Source organism: Rhinolophus sinicus, chromosome 8 (assembly GCF_057876585.1).
Source record: "Rhinolophus sinicus isolate RSI-liver-muscle chromosome 8, RSI-T2T, whole genome shotgun sequence".
In the NCBI taxonomy this organism is placed as follows: Eukaryota; Metazoa; Chordata; class Mammalia; order Chiroptera; family Rhinolophidae; genus Rhinolophus; species Rhinolophus sinicus.
This window is the reverse complement of record NC_142508.1, coordinates 72,060,684-72,080,451: the sequence shown is the minus strand read 5'-3', so window position 1 is coordinate 72,080,451 and position 19,768 is coordinate 72,060,684. Positions and strand designations below refer to the sequence as shown.

The following is a 19,768-nucleotide window of genomic DNA, read 5'->3' as shown; positions in this document are numbered from 1 at the left end:
TAGTTCCGCCCCCTCAAGCAAAGAACTCCGTTGCCAAGGGACTACTTTTCCCATCGTGGCTCTGAGCTGCTTTTGGAAACGGAAGGAGACAGAGGATATGGAATGGATTGTTTACACCTATGCAGTGTCGTCATGGGAACCTGGCAGGGGTGGGGTCACGGGGCATGAAGACCAAGCGCCGCCCCCTGAGGGGCGAGGCGTAGTTAGAAGCACAAAAGAGAAGTGGAGAAAGGCCGGTGAGGAGGCGTGGTTGGGCAAGTGTTTACCTGGTGCCCTGCGAATGCCAAATAAATGCTTGTTGGCCGAGTACAAGGTAAGATGGAAGCAGCTAACCGGTATTAGTCACTAGCTAAGCGCCTTATAGGCATCATTACTTTCATTATTAACAGGGTCGCTATGAATACACCACATATCTTAACTTGTGGAATGTAGTCAAAGCAATACGCTTAAAGAAAATTTATCTCCTTAAATGCCTTCTTAGAAAACAAGAAAGCCGGAACGTTAAGGTAAAAGCAGACGTTAATAAAATTAAACAAAATAAAGTCAAGTTTGGTTGAGTTGAATCAACAGCTGTTCTTTTTTTTTTTTTTTTAATCAATACTCAGAACATTTAAAGACATAACATAAGCTATGATATTTCAAGTGTGGAAGAAATCCAAAATGCTGAAGACCAATCACTTACTGAGCGTGTGCCCAGGCCTGTGCTGGGTCTTGTGGCTGATAGAAAAGGGGTTTGCAGCGAACTTCATCGTAAGCGCTAATAATAGTTAACATCAACTGAGCGTTCATTATGTGTCAAGCACTATACTAAGCGCCTTAGCCTTTGTTGACTCATTTAATCCTCACAGCAATCCCGTGAACAATTGAGCCAGAACTTCCAGGCATGGGAGTGGGGGTGGGCGAATATATGGATTGTATTGCAGTAGAAAGTCAAAACTTTTTACATGAAACTGTTACTTTTGAATGATTTCTGGGGACTGTGTATACTTGAGCCCAGTGAACAATTTTTCCCTTGTTACTACATTTTTCAAAATAGCCTAGGGGGCTACACAATTATCATACATTAGATTTTTGTGTGCACTTGAGTTTATTGCAGGATTTTTTTATTCTGTTCCATTGAACAGTGGCAGCACCAGATGCCAGCAAGGATGTGGAGCAACAGGAACTTTCATTCATCACTGGTGGGAATGCAAAATGGTGCAATTACTTTGAAAAACAGTTTGGAAATTTCTTACAAAACTAAACATACACTTACCGTAGGATGCAGCAATGCCACTCCTTCGTATTTCCCCAAAGGAGCTGAAAACTTATGTCCATACTGAAATCTGTACATGGATGTTTACAGCAGCTTTATTCATAATTGCCAAAACCTGGAAGCAACCAAGATGTCCTTCAGTAGGTGGATAAACTGCTACATCCAGACAATGGACAATAGTTATGGATTATAATTATGGACACTATTATTTAGTGCTAAAAAGAAATGAGCTATGAAGCCATGGAAAGACATGGAGGAAACTTAAATGCCAATACTAAGTGAAAGAAGCCAATCTAAAAAGGCTACATACTGTCTGATTAACATTCTGGAAAAGGTAAAACTATGGAGACAATAAAAAGATCAGTGCTTGGCAGGGGTGGTGTTGTGGGGAGAGATGAACAGGCAGAACACAGAGGACCTTTGGGCAGTGAAAATAACTTTGTAGCACCCCCACACCCTAACTACTCGTCTCTCATACCCTGCTTTATTCTTTTTTCATAGCACATATCACTACTTGATAGTCTATATAGACATTTATTGTCTGTCTCCCTGCATTTGATTTTGAGCTTCTGAGAGAAACAGTTTGATCTGTCTTGCTCATAGGTGTATTTCTAGTACTCAAACCAAATGCCAGCAAAAAATCGGGCATACAGTAAGTAAATGTTGAATCTGTGAATGAAAGTCAGACTTGGGGTTCCTGGTCACTGCAGGCCCAGCACAGACTCTCTCCTGGCCTCAGCAGCTCCAGAGCCGTCCAGACAATAGAGATCTGCTCAGAATTAGGGTTCACCTATTCCATTTGCCTGCTCACATTTCTCTCAGTAACCATGCACTCTCCGCAATTAAAATGGAAACACCTTAAATGTGTGTGGGCTTAAGTGCCCTGAACAGATAGCCCATCGATGAGCAATGATGGAGAAAATGAAAGTGCTTACTTCTAACTACTCATTCTGCGTGAGTGTCCACATGAACTGTGTTCAGTTTTCCCTTAGGTAGAGGTTCAAAGTTTATTGGGATCATCGACCTTGGCTACATCAAGATGACTTGGTCAAAAGTTTGGAGAACAGAAATTACTGTTAGGCAAACATGTAGACTTGATTTTGGCATGCTTCTTCCAGGTGCAGACTGTATCTTCTGTGCATGCGTCACAGCACCCAGCACACCACCAGCATGATACAGTGGGTGGGTGGATGGATGGATGGACGGACTAGAGTCAAATGGTCACCTCTGACATTTACCTTCATTTCAAAGGTAATGTACACCCAATTAACCTAAAACTACAGATGTCTCTCACAGAAACATGCATTGAACACTGTATTTCAAGATCACTTTCACTTCATCAACATGAAGAAGGCATGTAAGGACAAAACACAAGAAAAATCTTGCTAATAAGTTGCTTCCTTCACTGATTATACAATTAGAATAGGGTAGATGAGTCAGTTTTAAAAAATAATAAAAGAACAGCATCTAATGAAGCAGTACAGCGATTACAATCTGGGCAGTGGGTACAGAAACTCAACTGATACAAATTAGGCCAGTAAAAGTCACAAAAGAGATAAAGGAATTGCGTGAGGTGCAACATATATGGTGGTTTGGGGAATCCCTTTACTATAAAGGGCTGTTTCTTAACCTGCAGTTTGGGTAGAACCATCACAAAAGTAGCAACCAGTCCTGTGCCCAGCCCAGAATCTCTGACCATGAACAAATCACAGTCCTGCATCGAGATTGAATATGTCACCTTGACAGGGTGTCAAAACACAGAGATTATGGCAAGTAAATCAAACACATTTTCTCAGTAATTCATGTCAAAATGACAAATAAGTTTCTGATTAATGGGACATTTTGTTTGTTATTTAAGATATTTGAAGTATTTAAGATAAGCTATTAGAGGATCTGATACTTTGAATTTGAAATGCTTAAAGGAATTTGAAATTAGGTTTGTGATATTTTAATTTAAAAATATCTAAAAATTTTAATTAAGTTTGTAAACAATGAATGTTTAAAAGATTTTGATTTGTTATATCTATGAGTTTAGACTTAAGATATTGTTAGTATTTGAATGCTTAGGAAGATTTCATCAGATTTTAGGTCTTTCATATTAGCTACTGGAAGTTTGTGCAAATCAGATTAAATACGTGGGTGACTTTGAAATGTCTAAAGAAACCGGATTAAGTGTGTGAACAATGTTTAGGGTTTAACCCATTAATTTTTGGATTAACTGAGCATTGATCAAAGAGTAAGCAAAAGAATTGTTCATATTTATATACAAAACCAACTAGCTCATAGTTATAATAAGGTTTGTAAATTGATTTTAAAGACACAAGACAAATTAAGAGTTTTAAATGTATAGCTTTAATAATGAAGATATTATTTAAAACACCAGGAACTATAAGAATCCTTTTCAGTGCACAAAAGCCCTGGTCAGATGCTAAAACCCAGTGGACAGTGGAGTCTGTTCTTGTCAGTCCAAGCCCAGAAACTCAGAGCACCTGGCCCCCAAGAGACACAAGGGGCTTGACACACAGTAAGGCGGAGTTTATTCTTCCTCCCTTCTTCGAGGGGTATGAGGAGGCATCGCAATGAGGCGCAGAGCTGTGCCTGGAGAATCACCCCTTAGACAGCAAAGATGTAAGAATGTCTGAATGACTGGGGCATTCAGCTGGCGGATGGAGACCACGGAATCCCAGCTGCAGTGGTTTTGTCCAAAGACCACCAGCCCTGACGACATCAGTAGAAAGCCAGTGTTGGGCCGATGGGGCTCCTGCTCATCTGAGAGTGAGGTTCACATGGGACTCTGTTGGGCCCGTGCACATTATCGTGCTTTTCAAGTTTTTATTTTTAAACTTCCACACAGAAAAATGTACTCTTTTTGGTGTACAGTTTTGACAAAGGCACCGAGTCAGATAACCATCGCCACACAGGATACGGACAGTCCCATCACCCCCCAGACTCCCTCAGGCTATCTCTAGTCAAACCCCCTCCTCCACCAATGCCCCCTAAACCCCTGGTTACCATGGATCTGTTCTCCATCCCTACGCTTTTGCCTTTTCCAGAATGTCACATAAGTAGAATCAGTCAGTAGGTAGCCTTTTGCATCTGGCTTCTTCACTTGGCACAATGCGTTTGAGAGGCACATAATTTTATCAGCTTTGTGGGAATACTCTACAGAGAGTTACTCATCCATTCTGCCACCCAGCCCTCTCTGGCCAGGGATGTTTTAAAAATGTTTGTCAACCTTCTGCAAGCTTATTTTTGAAGGTGTCCCCACAGCACTGCAAACATATTAAAAGGCAGCCCTTTTTCATGTTCAAGATTATTTTTTTCCTGTAATTTTTTTGAAAAGATTTTTAGAATTTGCTTTTGAATTTACTTGATTTTGTGATTGTCTGTGACTCTTCACTAATTACGAGAAACTGATGTTTTTTCAGGTCTCAAACGTTTCTGTGGGCCCCTGAAAAGTCTAAGACCCTGGGCACCATGCCCAAGTGCTTGTCAGAGCCCCACAAGAACTCCATGGCTAACGGTATCAATCACAGTTCCAACCTACACCAGTGAGAGAAGGGAGTGGAAGACTGCTTTCTCTGAATCTGCACAATGCCCGTTCTAAAAAAAAAAAAATCATATGGCACAGTTCTTTTTAAAGAGTTTATCTCACAAACATGCATACTGTGTACAAATGTATGTGCAAACGTGTTCACCACGGAAATACTGCTAATAGTATTGGTAAGAGTCTATTAATAAGGGATTGCTTCCACTGCAGCACATCATGTAGGGAGTACTATGCAGCCACGAAAAAGGGTGAGGTAGATCCATACATGTTAAGACAGTGAAATTTTCACAGGTGAAAACACAAGTTGCAGAAAAAGAATGTAGAGTCTGATTACATTTCTGTAAAAATTAGTCATTCTAGTTTAAAATGTTAGTAAATGCATAGGAAAAAAACTGGAAGGCATACACCAAATGTAACCACGGTTACCTCCAAGGGAGGTTTTCTGTACATATACGTTTGGCGGGGTGGGTGGGGAGGCTTTCCTTATTTACTTTGATGAACATGAATTTTTTACCATGAGCATATATTATTTTGGTAATCAGGAAAATTCAGGAAGTATTACTTTAAACAACCCAACCACAAGCAGATGAATTAATAATCTGAATTCCCAAGCACGTTGAGGATGAGCATTAGATTGGTCTTGGGTTAGCAGGTTCCTTGTCCCCTTCTCTCAAGGGGACCACCTAAGCAAAAACTCATCCTTCCCTTTCTTTCTACAACCAAACACTCTCCCACTGAGCAATAATCATCCACAAAAACCAAGATTATCTTGGTTGAGAGGTTTCTGGAAAACAAGACTTTCACACAGGGAAGTTGACAGAGTGCCTTGGTTGAGAAGGGAGCCTGGAGGACGAAGCTAGCATTCAAGTTCTGTGTGGCATCTCAAGAACTCCCAAGCCAACTACCATGTGTCTGCTCCATAGAGGCCCTTCCTGTCCAGGAAGACCCTCGAATACTGTGCGTCCACACGGCGGTAACATGCTGTGCACATAAACACGCACACACGAGCACCACGTCCACAGGAGCTTCAGGAACATTCATTCTAACGAGGTACTGGATGCTGCCCCAGAGATCTGGGGGACCAACAGAAATGTGCAGAACCACAAGTCAAAAGGACCTCATGAGAGAACACCAGGATGGTGACGGAGCTGGAAAGGACCAAGTCCGTCCATTCAGTGTCCCGTTGGCCTTACAGTCTGCTGGCGGTGGGCCTATGGGACTCGCTGGAGTCCCGGGACATGCAGTCTTGAGCTCCCACACCTGAGGAACTGCTTGGGTACCACAGAAGCTGGTCCCAGTGACACCGTGATGCCGTGATGGTCCTAAGGGACCTCTTTGCTTTCCCCCCATAAGTGCTTCAAAAACTCAGCAGCCACACCTGGGTTCCCAGTCACCTGTTCAGGACAAGTAGAGAAGACGGGAGAAATATATTGCAGCCCAAGTGGCTTTTGTGGAGAACTATTGGGTGCCCCATCCAGCCACCTGGACATTGGGGTGTGCCTGGTACTTCTTTCTGCTCTGCAGGCAGTGGGAAGACACAGGCCACTGTCAGAGACCAGGCTGGGCAGTCACAGGTTGTTGCTTTTACATCCCTGTGGCACAGCTGTCCTAGAAGGGGAGGACCGACGGAGGCAGCGAAGCCTCATTTGTAGAACAGGTTTAGTTTTGTTCACTTAACAAATACAACCAGTGCTTCTCTTCCCTTCTTTCACGTTGAGTGGGCCTCTTTTCCTCTCAGCTCACGGGAGCTTCAAAGTGTAATCCAAAGCATCCCTGATCTGGACCCAAGACCCGGGACCCCTTCCCTGCCTCAGGACAGCAGATTCAACATCCTCCAAGGTAAGATGCCTTTTCAGAAGGGGGCATGGGGCGAGGGCACAGGAGTGGGAAGTGGAATGGAGAAATGTGCAAAGGGGCTAAGGCATCTTCCCGAGTTCACTAGAGGTGACACTCATCTACCACTTACACTGCGGGTGACGCACCAGCTCTGGAAGCAAAGGTCAGAGGAGGACAGATGTGTTTAAGTTCAGGCTTTCCTAGCTCACAGTCTCCTTGAATCCCCTTTCCCAGGATTAGCTCACCATCCCCCTTCAACTTCTCATCTCTGTAAAGTGCATCCTTAAAAGCGGCCCTTCTCACCTCCGGGACTACCTTTCCTCTGGCTAGAACCTGGCATGAATGAATGCTCTTCTGTTTGACTCAGTCCTCTGTGGCCATGGGTCTTGGTTAATGGCCCCCTCCGTACTGAAAACTCTCCATACATTTCTTTTAAAACCTTTTATTCAATAATATATACTTTTAAAATTATAATATGTCACTGCCCATCATGCCATATATGTCCCCGTTCCCCGCTGTGGAGTCTGTGGTCTGTTGGAAAAACAGGTGGCCACCGGACAAGTCAGGGCGCGGGGGAGCAACAGTAACCAACAACCGCTTTGCATACCCTTCACATTTCCCATGCTTTCTGGGTCAGGAGGAAGTCAACAGGAAGCCAAAGGCGTGTGAACCTTTTACATTCGGAAGTGAGGTTTGATATACGGTGGTGGGCTGCCCTTCAGCTGGTCTAGTTCGTGCTCGCCAAACCTGCCACCATTTTGTGTCTGCTCACGGAACGTGATCTCTCTACACACGTTAAGACGTTTGATTTGGTTCTTGTTCTGCTTATGGAAAAGTGAGAGGAACCGCAACAGACCTGGGGAAAGAGATGGGAGGAGGGGAAAGATGGCATTAATCAATCTGACCAGGAGTGAGGACAGGCATCCACTTGCACGTGGCGTCCTCCTTTTGAAGAGGGCTGGGCATTGTATGCAAGCTTCTCTCCCATGCCACTCTGGAAAACCTAGTGAGAACTACGCTTTCGGGTTCCGAACAGTACCCTCTCCCTTCCTCTTCTGATCACCACTAACAGGCAGTCTGTGCATGACCTTCTGAGCAGGGGGAGAGCTCTGGACGCCACTGTGACCGGGTCTCTTTCCCTTCTCAGGACCAGGATGCTGACCATTCAGCAAGCCAAGCTACAAGTTCAGCAGCCCACCTATAGGTCCCCATCAGACCTGATCCGATTTACTGAGGACTAAGAATGAGGTGGCTGTACTCACACAGGGAAAGGGCCGAGACCACTAACAGAGCAAACAGGGAGCTCCCATATTTTTAAATCTCCTCTGGAAGTGGCTGCCTGGCACAGCCCACATGGTGAAGTGGGTGGTGAGATGCCAGCAGCATTCTAGCCGCTGTGTCTCAGATCGGGATGACAGCCCTGAGGGGAAGGGCTATGCACCTGGGAAGCTGTCACACAGAACCATCACATCATGTGAAAACTTCTGCCGGGTAAAGGGCTCTCTACTGCTTATCATTTGAGGCCGCATGGCGCACAAGGATAAAAAAGACTCCACTATGTTCCTTTAAGCGCTCCCACTGATTTCCAAGTGTCCAACCCCAAAGAGGGACCAGCCAGGGAGAAGGGAGCACTCTGATGAAAGACACGGCCATCTGCCAAGCACTAGTGTGTGCCTGCTAATGTTGCAAGGAACAGGTGGGGGCAGATTTTCACAAATGCAGAACACGCCGCCACAAAGGCTGAAGTCGTGCTTTACAACAGGCCACTTCCAAGCAGCACGTGTCTGAGGGGTGCAGTGCGGCAGCACGAACCAAGAAACAACAATCCCCACTATGCCAATCCAGTGCTACCTCCTGCTAAAGGCAAGTCTGCACACACAGGTGGTTAACTGCTACCACCACACACTCATTGCTCCTGTTGGCAGTTCAGGGGTTATCCCTCGTCTCCTCCTGTCAGGAAACACGAGCTCATGGTCCTCAGAGCATTGCATTGGCTGGTCTCCCACTTGGGAAGGCTGATGATCAACATTTTATTTATGAACAAGGCTTTAACATGGCATTTTTCTTTCCCTGAAGGGCAGCAGCATGGAAATCATACATCATCAGTCATCCAGTGATACAAAGAGGTGGCCAATTGTGTCTGCAGTCACTTATAAAGGATCACCAAGCAGGCAGTGTTGCTTTTCTGCAAACAGAAGGAAAACGGGCTCCATGGTTCTTGAAGATTTATCCAAGCTTCCCACGGGGTGCCAAGATTTCTGTCCCAACCTTAGCCACCATTTACAGCAAGAAAAGCCAGCAAGTGAAAAACTGTTAATTTATTGATTCAATGAAAGTTGTTTGTTTTCTTAAACAATCCTCAATACATGTAGTTCAGGATTAAGTATCACATTTGTAGCACATTGTTGAGTCTACACAAAAATACGCCCCACTTGTGTAACCCCATCGCATCGCTTTCCCCAGCCTCTACCATCCCTGCGTATGGTCCTTTTCATTAACACATCCATGTAGCTCAGAAGCGTGTTATTACTGGTTTTCTTAGCCAGATGTTTCCCCACCACCTCCCCTCCCCCGTTCCCACCCTAGGGGTAGTTTTTAAAGGCAGGACATTATCCAGTCACTTTGGTTTCTTGTGTGCTCATGTGGACCCTGCTTTTGCTTTTGCAAGGGCTTCTATTTCAATGGCCTTGAGTCTGATAGTTACTATCCGTTCCTATTTACGTACAGGAGGGAAGTTTGCCTTTTCCTGTGGGTGCTCATGCAGTAGTAACACAGGTGTCTAAACAAATCGTTTTACCTGCACTGGCATTAGAGGACACCCTCTGAGACCCGCTTCAGTGTACATGCGAGTTCTTCCAATTGGTGTTTGTGTCCCCCAGTAGTTCTCCTTCCACCCTCAGGAATGCCACACCTGGGAGAACCTAAGTCATTTCCCTGAGTAGGCACAGACTGAGACCCGGCCTCGGCGAGACCACCACCTTCCGGTCCCACTGGAACCAATCCAGGGGGCAGTGCCCACCTCAGGGCACATTGCAGAACATGAATTCTGTGCACCCTACTTTTCTTCCCTGAAGTCATGTCCCCTCCTCCAGCTGGACCTGTTGACTCTTATCGGTTCCCTTTCTTCCCTACCCTGCTCCTCTCCCAGCCCCCAGGGATTACAAGCTCTAATTAATCAACCAGTCTGAGAGCACCTTCCTTCTCTGCAAGGAAATAATTTGCTTTAAGCCTTGTGAGTACCGATGTGCTGGAGAACGTCTATTAGGAGACCCAGTGGAGTGACAGAGGTTTAAGTGCCACACAGAACTGGCAGTAGCACTCCTCTGATTTGTAAGAAGACCCAGAAATGCTTGGTCTGCTTAACTTGATGGCTTCTCCCACCCAGTCACCTACCACAGGGACAGGATAGGCTAGGAGCAGGCCAGCTGGTAGGATCCAGGAAGACTGAACTGCAAGCAAACCACAGATGAAAATATTAGCAGTTCTGTTCTCACCATAGGAATTCTCAGCTGAGGCAAAACCTTGTAGTTACGCTCACTGGTGCCAACAGACTGATGACCGAGCGACCTGCATTTGGCATAGGAACCTCCCTCCTGTTCTCACCATACCAGCTCTATGTTCTTGAACATTGGCAGTACCTGAGATGATAGTGTAACACTACCCTGTTCCCCACATTTTTTTTTGCTTTTCTTTAGGAAGTAGTAAGTCCTATCATAGGCACTTTTAACCTGTTATAAGGTAATGAAGCAAACACAATGTCTAATGAAAATTACTGAGATGAATTTTAAGAAATACACTGAGAAGGACAGTGGGTGGGTAAACATACCACAGCTTAATCTAAGTAAGACTAGACTCCCACTCCTACACACAGTCAGCCTCTCTCTCTCTCTCTCTCCCTCTCCCCCCCCCCCCCCCCCTTGGAACTCCAAGACCATCTCCTAACCCAGGTAAAAGAGAAAAGGGCTGGACTGGACTCACTTCAGTCTGAGAAAAAACAACCTACAGTCAGCCAGCCCGCAAGCTGGGTGTCAAGACCAGACTCAGAAAGGAGTATTTTACACTCGGTTCTGCTGTATGTCTAAGGCATGAAGAGAGGTAAAAGCATAGGTGGTAGAAAAGTAAACTATGCATAAAAAGGAAGAATTACTCTTGTTAAAGCTGCAGTTACAGAACCCAAGGACAGGCAGATTAGCATGTTTGCACCTATTAAATCATGACCAAAGGAGAGCGAGGCACAAGTAAATCACCTGCCTCTTTCTTCTCCAGATGATTTTATTGCCTCTGGGGACCCAAGGGAAAGAAACGGGGCTACTTCACCAAGACCCTCCAGTAGAGCCCCCCTGCTGGTCCAGAGAGGCAACTTAAAAAAAAGGGGGGGAGGGAGGAGGGCCAAAGGAGGAGATGAAAGATACGGGGCAGGAAAGACACACAGTGGCACATCTCCCTGATAATAACCAACAGTTCAGTGTCACCTAAAAGGGCACATTAGAAGGCTTTTGATAGTCCGAAACACTGAGTTTTACTGCCTGACATGGCAATATAGGTTCAGCCAAGAGCTCATGTCTTGTTTTTAATTTTCAGGTAGAACAAATGTATACATTAATATACAGAATGTGCAATGCAGGCAGGTAGTATTGGTATGAGAACCTTAACTGAATGCATTTTCTGGCTTTGGGACCTTATTTTTATTTGTTAATCTGTAAGCTCAACTCTACAATGAGTTTTATTTGTATTTTAAGTTCCCACCAACCAAATGACAAAAATAGAATCTACGTTTTAGAGATAGGACCTGCTACCAATACCAATGATTTTATTGGAATATGGAATGTAAACAGATGCTTTCAAACAAACAATCTAACCTTATTAAAACGTATGGCATTATTAAATAGGTAATAAAGAAATCCTAAAGTGTGACGTGGTGGTAGACACCTCTAGCTCTAGCCTACGTGTGAGGTCCCCACCGCTTGGCTCTGCAGAGCTGGGGTAAGGGGACTGCTTGCAAACTATGTCGGTGACAAGTCCCCCAAATGCAATCAGCCCTATTTTTAATTTTTTTAAACAAAATCTAGCTTCCTTTGCTAAGGTGAGGGCTAGCACAATGGATCCCAAGCTTCGAGACTTGCTCCAGGAGCTCCATTCCCTTCCCCAAGCCCCTTGCATGTTGTTCTCCTCGGTCGCTTGGGGAATGGGTGGCCCTGCCCACCAACTCCAGTCCCTGCACGTGAGACACACTACCTGTGCTGTCACATTCATGTATGACCTATCAGAGCTTAAAAAAAATGCAGATTACCCTGATTACAGCGGGAAACTATTTCTCATGGGGATAAAAAGAGGCAAAAGGGAGGTTGGGGGTGGGAAAGGACCTTTTTTTCACCCAATAGGTCATTCCTTAATAAATTCTAATAGGACATTTTTCTCCCTCCCCAACCTGCCTAGAGACTGACTTCCAGCTTTAGTTATGGTTGTGAACAAGTCTTTGTTTCAGAGAGATGCATTAAAATAGGTGCACACACTGGATGTGCTGGGAAATGGTGAGGTCTCCTTATAAGGCTGCCAAAAAAAAAAAAAAAAGCTACACAAAAAAACAGCAACAAGATTTTATGGTTAGGCAAATCAACAAAGGTTACAGTGAGCTCCAAGATATGTACTTAGCATCTAACTTCTGATGAGACAGATGGACCTATTCATGGCATCACAAGGTTTAACGTGATGTCTGCTGACATCAAAGGGGACTCGTGAGAGTGACTGCAGTTTGCTCCCAAATAAATTCACTTAGAAGGAACCTGCAGGGATGAGGTACATTTCCTAGAGAGCTCATGTCATAAAAAAATACATAAAACATGGATTTGTAAAAGAGCTTTAAAAAAAAATACTGTCACTGTTTTAATACCTCCTTTTTGTAAATGAGGCTGGTGTGTCAGTACAGACTGCTGACGTGTTGCTCAAACTTGAGCCTGAATCTCACCCAAGGAAACCCAGACCACAGTGGAATAGATAGGAAGTCAGATATTCAGAGCTTGTTGACCGAACGTGTTAATGCAACAGTGGTCTCCTGTTAAGTAAAGGTAACTGCACAACAACTCCGAGTCTCTCATCTCCCATGCATTCCAAAGGGAGAGGCCCTCAGATCCTGAACTATGTGCATCGTCACGCTGCCAGAGCGGCAGCTCCCTGCAGACTAGTACTGGGGAGTTTCTTTCTTTTTGACAGACTTTTAGGTCTTTACTCTTCTTTGCGTTTAGAAGGAATGACTAGAATTTCTTTTTATCACACTGTAGTTTTCCTTCAAGATTTGTTTGGTTGGTTGGTTTTATTGGCAAGCATCAACGCCGCATTACCCGTCGCTTCCCTGTCTTCATCGGGCTGCCGTGAGGCCACTGGAAAGTACAGCGTTATCTGCGCAGGGCTGGGACTGCTCCTTCACCACTGGGTCTGCAAGAAAGCAGGAGGGAAGTGAGCAGAATCAGGGCTGCTCAACGTGGGAGAGGACATCATGATAAACCCAGCCCCTCCAGTGACATAAAGATACACACTGCCGGAAGAGTCAGGGCCAGGGGGACAACAGAAATTACAGAATTCTGGTTATAGAAAAACCAGACACTGAAAACGATCAGGGGAAATGCTTGTATACTTCCTCAGAGTACAAATTCAACCACCGAGCCTCATGGAAAAGAGTGTCACTCAAACACTCATTTCCCAATGCTCAAAATTCCTACTTATTTTCTTATGTGTTATTTTCCTTGAATACTAACATCATACCCAAGCCCCAATCTCTTCAAAGCATGTGCAATAAGCACTTCAGAGGAAAGGGTGAATAAAAAGAGCCATTAGAAGACCTATCAATTTTAAGCAAAAGTAGTTTGAGAAATTTTTTTATAGAAGTATGTGGTGTATTCAGAAAAGTAGACAGATCATGAATTACATATTGTAAACATCAGTGTTCTTAATTCGATCTAACTCAAAGGGTGAAAATAGCTTTCTGTGCCAGAAACGGGAACAAAGACATCAAGTTGCACTTGACCTTTTCAACTTGCTGTCTACTAATGTTTATGGGCCAATAAGTTCAAGACTATATAGTGATTATTCTTCAGGCAAGACTTAGTCAATCTCCAAAGGGGGAAAAAAAAGAAGGAAAGATAGCATATTGGTCAAGCAACAGACAAGTTGAAAGTTTTCATCTCAATTTCAAATAGTGAATTGAGACAGGTCTCTTAACCTCCCTTATTCTTCGATTCCTCTGACCGGACTAAATCATCTCACAATGATAAGAAGGAGAAAGTGTGAGATGTGCTTTATTAGTGGAGAGAACTAGATTTATGCAGAACAATACGCAACCACATAAACTGAATACATACACAAATTCCGAAGTGGGACCTAAGAAGTCAGTAATTCAGACAGGATTTAAGTGAGGTCTTTCCATACCTACTTTCCTTTCCTCAAATTTAACTCATTTTCTTCTTTAAAATATACTATTGGTTATCTTATTATTTTCAATTAATTACTTGCATTCTGAGGGGGAAAACAATCTTTGATTGGGTTTCCACACAAATGTATATATTTGAAAACAAATTTTAGATACTTGTGACCTATCAACTCAAGGCCACGGGGAATGGTCACACAGACCGAACTCAAGGAAAGTTACAGCGATGAACAAGCAAACACCTTTGGGGATCAAGAAACAGATGTGCCGAGTAGTCTCAATAGTCTACAACTAATGAGGCCCGACTCCAAGTGCATTCAATCCAAATGCCTACATTTCTCTCGACTGGCCTCAAAGAGAAAGGGTGAATGTTTCCTTCTATAAACGAAGCCCCTGAGAAGCGCCTGGAGACTCACAGAAGTATGGGTGCTCCATGGCCTCCTTGGCAGTCAGTCTCTGCTGATGGTCGTATCGCAGGAGCTTGTCCAGAAGATCTAGGGCCTCGGGGCTGACAAGGTGTCTGTTCTCACTATGGATAAAGTTTTCCCAGCGTTTCCGTGAATGTCTGAGAAGAAAAGGAAGCATGAGTATCCTGACATTAAGTCCAACAAGAATCCTCACATAGTAGGGCTAAAACCAACAAAATCTTGGAACACTACGCTGATCATGGACTCATTCCATCTCATTCTTACTGGTAACTCCCCCGCCCGCCCCATACAATTACAGGATCCTCAGATAAAAACAGTGCTTTGTGACTAACAAACAGAATTAAAACTTCTACATCTGATTTAGAATTTGTGGAACCTTTCTAGATTATTATTTTTTATGTCCCGGGCTTTTAGTCAATTACGAGTGAGGCACAGAAGTGACTGAGTAATTTTTATTACTCAGCAGATATACTTAGAGAGCTAGCCTTAGAAACACGGAGGTTCCACAAAGTACTGTTAAAAATTATCAACACATTTACTTTCAACACTGCATCTAAAAACATGCTTTAAAATGTGCCACCTTATAGAAAATCCATTACACAGAACAAGAAATTATCTCTTATTCAAAGGAGAATCAGCTTTCTAATATTTTCCATTATAATAAGCATATGCTATCCCAGAAAGCTTTTCTTCCTATAACATTATAATTCTGTCTTACATTTTTTCCACTGATAAACAGGCTCTCTCTCTTAGAGAAGTAAAATGATTAGAAGACACATGTAAACAATGTCCAAATATCTCAAAATAAGTTTTAAAAAATGTACATGGGAAAAAAGAAGGATATTTCAATTCTGATATGATTAGAAAGGGGAAAGAGCTTTAGAAAGTCATTTCGGCTAACCTTCCACTTCTGAAATGGGTAAGTTAAAACCCTCTTTCTTTCTCTCTTACTTACTGTCCCAGGATATCGTTGAAGTGTGAATCTAGGTCTATGTGATACTTCTTCAGATACCCATACAGCTCATCTGTACCCAGAACCTTGGCAATGCGAACAAGCTGAAACACAAAACAAACTGACCAAATCACTGAGCACAGAACTCACTGCAAGCCTGCGGGGACACTGTACCAAGGCATTAGAGGACTTGCACATCACCAAATCTCCAGGGACAGACACAGATCTGAGCTTGGGGCAGACAGGCGGCAGACCCCAGGACACCAAGTGTATATGAATGCAGATTTCCAAACTGCCTTTAAAATGGCAACACAACTTATCACAGCAATCTTCTAGAAGTTGATGATTATGGCGGCATCACAATCCAATGACGGAATCTAGTTTTATTAGACAAGGGGGCAACTGACTTCACAGGCTCACTTTGGAAGTTGGGCATAGACAGCATTATCTATGTTTGGGAACCTGGCAACCACAGACAACCTCTTGTGAAATTCTTTACCCTGGAGAAAAGCTTATATGCAGTGGCTCAATTATAGCAACCCCACCAAGGGGTGCTATTTTCTTGGCATTTGCCCCCAAATGGATATGAGCTTGGTGGTGTTTGCTCACCTGGTCATAGTTGTCCTGTCCATGGAAAAAGGGTTCCTTTCGAAAGATCATGCTCGCTAACATGCAGCCCAAACTCCACATGTCCAGGCTATAATCATACATCTGAGGAGATAAGGGATGACCAGTCAGTCAAGGGTGTTACAAAAGCAACTGTCTGATCTGATCCTTTAGAATTCAAAGTCCCCCCAAAAAAGAGGTAGCTGAGGAGAAGCTGAAATGATTATTCTGGGGTGGAATAAAGACTTGGTTTTGAATGTATCCAAACTGACTAAACGAAAACTGGGGAAAAGGAAAAGCCAGGAAAAGCCCTAAGGAACTATAAAAAGAGCCCAGAGGTGCTTCACCAGCCTTTTTACCTGATAGTCCACCAGGAGCTCTGGTCCCTTGAAGTACCTGGAGGCAACACGGACGTTGTACTCCTGAGCAGGGTGGTAGAACTCCGCCAGACCCCAGTCGATCAGTCGCAGCTACAAATACGACAGAAATAAAACATGTGAAGGAAGCGTTTCTCATTTCTGTGCCTTAGAACAAGGCACATTAGATGATAATTATGTGGCCACATTAAAAAATGGTGGCAAGTGCACTGGCTAAAAAAATTACACTTTCAGCAACTGCATAAGAGCTCATTTCTAAAGCAGCGCATTTGGGATCTTATTTGCTTTTTCTGTTTTTAAATTTAAATTATCCTGAGCTAAGCTTTCTCTCTGGCTTCATGTGACTACCACTTACATGTGTAACACATTCCCTCATCATTGAGAGCTTTCATCATAAGCGCTAGTCATAACTAAAAAGGTTGGGGATATATGTCCCATTCCAGAATTGAAGCATTGCTCCAGCTTCTCATTATTGCAACACTAGTTGATTCATTTACTCATCAATCAGGGACAACCAGAATTAGATATCGAAAATAGGAGGGACCCAAGTATACGTTTAAGGCCAGGCAGATTGGTCTGAAGGGGCATTAAAACAATAGAAACCATCAGCTGTAGTTTCTTTCTTGAGGCCCTCCAGAAAACCATGATCACAATAAGCGAGTGACAACAGTCAGGGCCAGCTGTTTACTTCGCTGTGTATTATGCTTACGCAAAGTAGAAACCAACATTGGAGACTGGACAAATAACAGAATCACCAGCCTCAAAGAAACCAGCACAGGTGTCGGAAACCACCCAGGTACTGGCCAGTGTGGTGGTCAGCCCTAAGTCCTCCAGCGAAAGGCTTTTTGCTGCCTGGCTGTAATGGTACCTTTTTCTGTTGGTGATCTATCATGACATTGTGAGGTTTCACATCCCTGTGCATGATTCCCTTGCTGTGGCAGTAATCCAGAGCCTAGTAGGTGAGAAAGCACAGAGAAATGTAAGCAAGCCCTCTACCACCCCCCAATGCAAAATTATTTGTGACAGCTTGACGTGAACACAGTCCCCCAAAGGGCAGCTTACTGTCTGTAACAAAAGAGAAAAAACACGCTTCAGAAGGCATCCCTCGCTCTCTGTGCACATTACATGGCAACTGGTACAAAGGGGACTATGGAGGGGACGTCAAGGGCTAGGATGGAGGTTTCTTGAAAAGGGAGAATGACACACTTCTTTAGGCACTTCTCTCCCACTTGCAGCAGGTAGCAACTGGTGAGCCACCTGGATTTAGAAATCATACGTTACTCTGTTGGCCCAATTTGGTATGTTTTAAAACCAGAGCTGGGAACCTCACTGGAGTCGCCTGTCATAGTGGTTCAAATGACATACAAGCGTCCATGTAGACATGAAGAATGACTTGCAAATGTATCTTCCAGCGTGGCCTGTTTTTTCGATGTGTCCCATGTGGGTTTCTAGATTAACACACATTCTAATTTTAGTAGTATCCTTAGAAACAACCCCTAAGCCAGCTGCTCTTTAACTATTATGATTACAGTATTACTCTAAGGCAGGAAATTGCTTTCTATGACATCGTCAATATGCAGATAACATCTTTAAGTGTACAAGTCAATGATTGTTTAGTAACTTTATATAGAGTTGTGCAACCCGTACCACAATTTAGTTTTAGAATTTTTCCATCACTCCAAGAATTTCCCTTCAACTTGCCTACGGTCAATGCACACTCTCATCTATTATACCTCCTTCCTCCTCCCTACCACCCCCTCTTCCTTCTCCTTCCAACTACTTATCTGCTATCTGCCGCTACAGACTTGCCTTTTCTGGACACTCATAAAATAAAATAACTTTGTCTATCTTCTTTCACTCAGCATGTTTCTGAGATTCATCTGAACTGCTGTTTTTCTCACTGAGTAGTATTTCACTTCATGAATGTACTAGTTCATGGACATTTGGGTTGTTTCCACTTTTTGGCTATTATGAATTAACTGCTTATAAACAATCATGTATGAGTCTTTGAGAGGACACCTGCTTTCATTTCTTTTGGGTAGATTCCTAAGAAGCGCTGGGTTGTATGTAAATTTACACTAAATGTTTAAAGAATCTGCCTAATTGCTTTCCAAAGTGGCTGCATCATTGTATGCGGATTCCTTTCTTTACATCCTCGCTGACACTTTCTGATTACAGCCATTCTAGTAGGTTTAAAGCAGTATCTTATTGTGGTTTTTATTTCTATTTCCCTAATGAGTGATCAAGTTGAACATCTCATGCTTAGTGACCATCCTATATCTTCTTGGGACAAATGCTGATTCAAATCTTTCATCCATTTTTTATTTGGATTGTTTATTTTTTCTTTTAATATTAAAAATTTCATCTTAAATCTCCCTTTTCAAACACAAGTTTCATAAATTTCATTGTTAAGCCCTTTGGCTTGTTTTAAAAAGCACTTGAAGCCAACATGAATCACATAATATACTCCCTAAGAAATAATAATAGCATCCCGCAATCTTATGGTACCTACTATGTGCGTGACACTGAATGCTCCTGGCAGAGTTTTCCATGGGACAAGACTAGGGCTTCTCAACCTCAGCACTGCTGACACTTTGGACAGATAATTCTTATTGTGAAGCGCTGTCCTGTGCACTGTAACATGTTTCACAGAATCCCTGGCCTCTACCACCAGATGCTTCAGCTCCTCTCCAATTGTGTGACAACCAAAAATGGTTCCAGACCTTGCCAAATTTCCCAGTGGTTCTCAACAAAGCTGATCTGGTTGAGAACCAGTGCACTAGACTAGCAAGGGCACTGTATGAAGCATCTTTATGGGGGAGGGAATCCATAAGCCAGAGAGTGATTCCTAGGACCAGCGTTCCAGGAGTAAGCAACGTTTGCTTTCCCTGGACACCAAAGAGCATACAGTGTCTGACGCTTTTTATATGACGGTCAAGAACAGGCAAAACTAAACAATGGTGGTACAGGTGAGAATATGCGAATTTTCAGAGGAAGGGATACTGAAGAGAAGGGGGATAAGACAGCCTTTTGGAGTAGTCCTAATATTCTCCACCAGCGCTGTCCAACAGAACTTTCTGCAACAACAGAAATATTCTGTATCAGCACCGTCCAATATGGCAACCACTAGCCACATAAAGCCAGTGGGCACCTGGAAAGTGACTAGTGTGACTAAGAAACCGAATTTTAAATTTTTTTGATTTAAAAATCTACATGCGGGCAGTAACTACTATGCTAGACAGCAAAGTTCTATGTAGATTTAGGTGAAGGTTTCACTTATGTAAAATCCAAAAAACTGTATACCTAAGATATAGTCACTCCATTTATGTAGGGTCTACTTCAAT

General features: G+C 43.4%; 1 protein-coding gene and 1 long non-coding RNA gene across 3 annotated transcripts in view; one reads left to right on the top strand and one right to left on the bottom strand.

The window, feature by feature from the left end:
• Positions 1 to 2: 2 nt before the first annotated feature.
• LOC109459860 (uncharacterized) lies at positions 3 to 9,030 on the top strand. Its single transcript, XR_002139446.3, has 4 exons — positions 3 to 313; positions 2,374 to 2,506; positions 6,544 to 6,644; positions 8,718 to 9,030. It is a non-coding gene; the product is annotated as an uncharacterized LOC109459860 (long non-coding RNA).
• CSNK2A2 (casein kinase 2 alpha 2) overlaps positions 7,068 to 19,768 on the bottom strand; it is a 35,163-nt gene continuing 22,462 nt past the window's right edge. Inside the window, exons 6-12 of one of the 2 annotated variants that reach the window (XM_019754740.3) lie at positions 17,293 to 17,376; positions 16,407 to 16,517; positions 16,051 to 16,152; positions 15,445 to 15,545; positions 14,478 to 14,626; positions 12,980 to 13,073; positions 7,068 to 7,497 (exon numbers count right to left, since the gene is read on the bottom strand). In XM_019754740.3, the coding sequence (XP_019610299.2) occupies positions 12,997 to 13,073; positions 14,478 to 14,626; positions 15,445 to 15,545; positions 16,051 to 16,152; positions 16,407 to 16,517; positions 17,293 to 17,376 (624 nt within the window). In that variant the 3' untranslated portion in view covers positions 7,068 to 7,497; positions 12,980 to 12,996. The remainder of the gene's footprint in view (positions 7,498 to 12,979; positions 13,074 to 14,477; positions 14,627 to 15,444; positions 15,546 to 16,050; positions 16,153 to 16,406; positions 16,518 to 17,292; positions 17,377 to 19,768) is intronic. The other variant, XM_088800328.1, reaches the window with a different exon arrangement.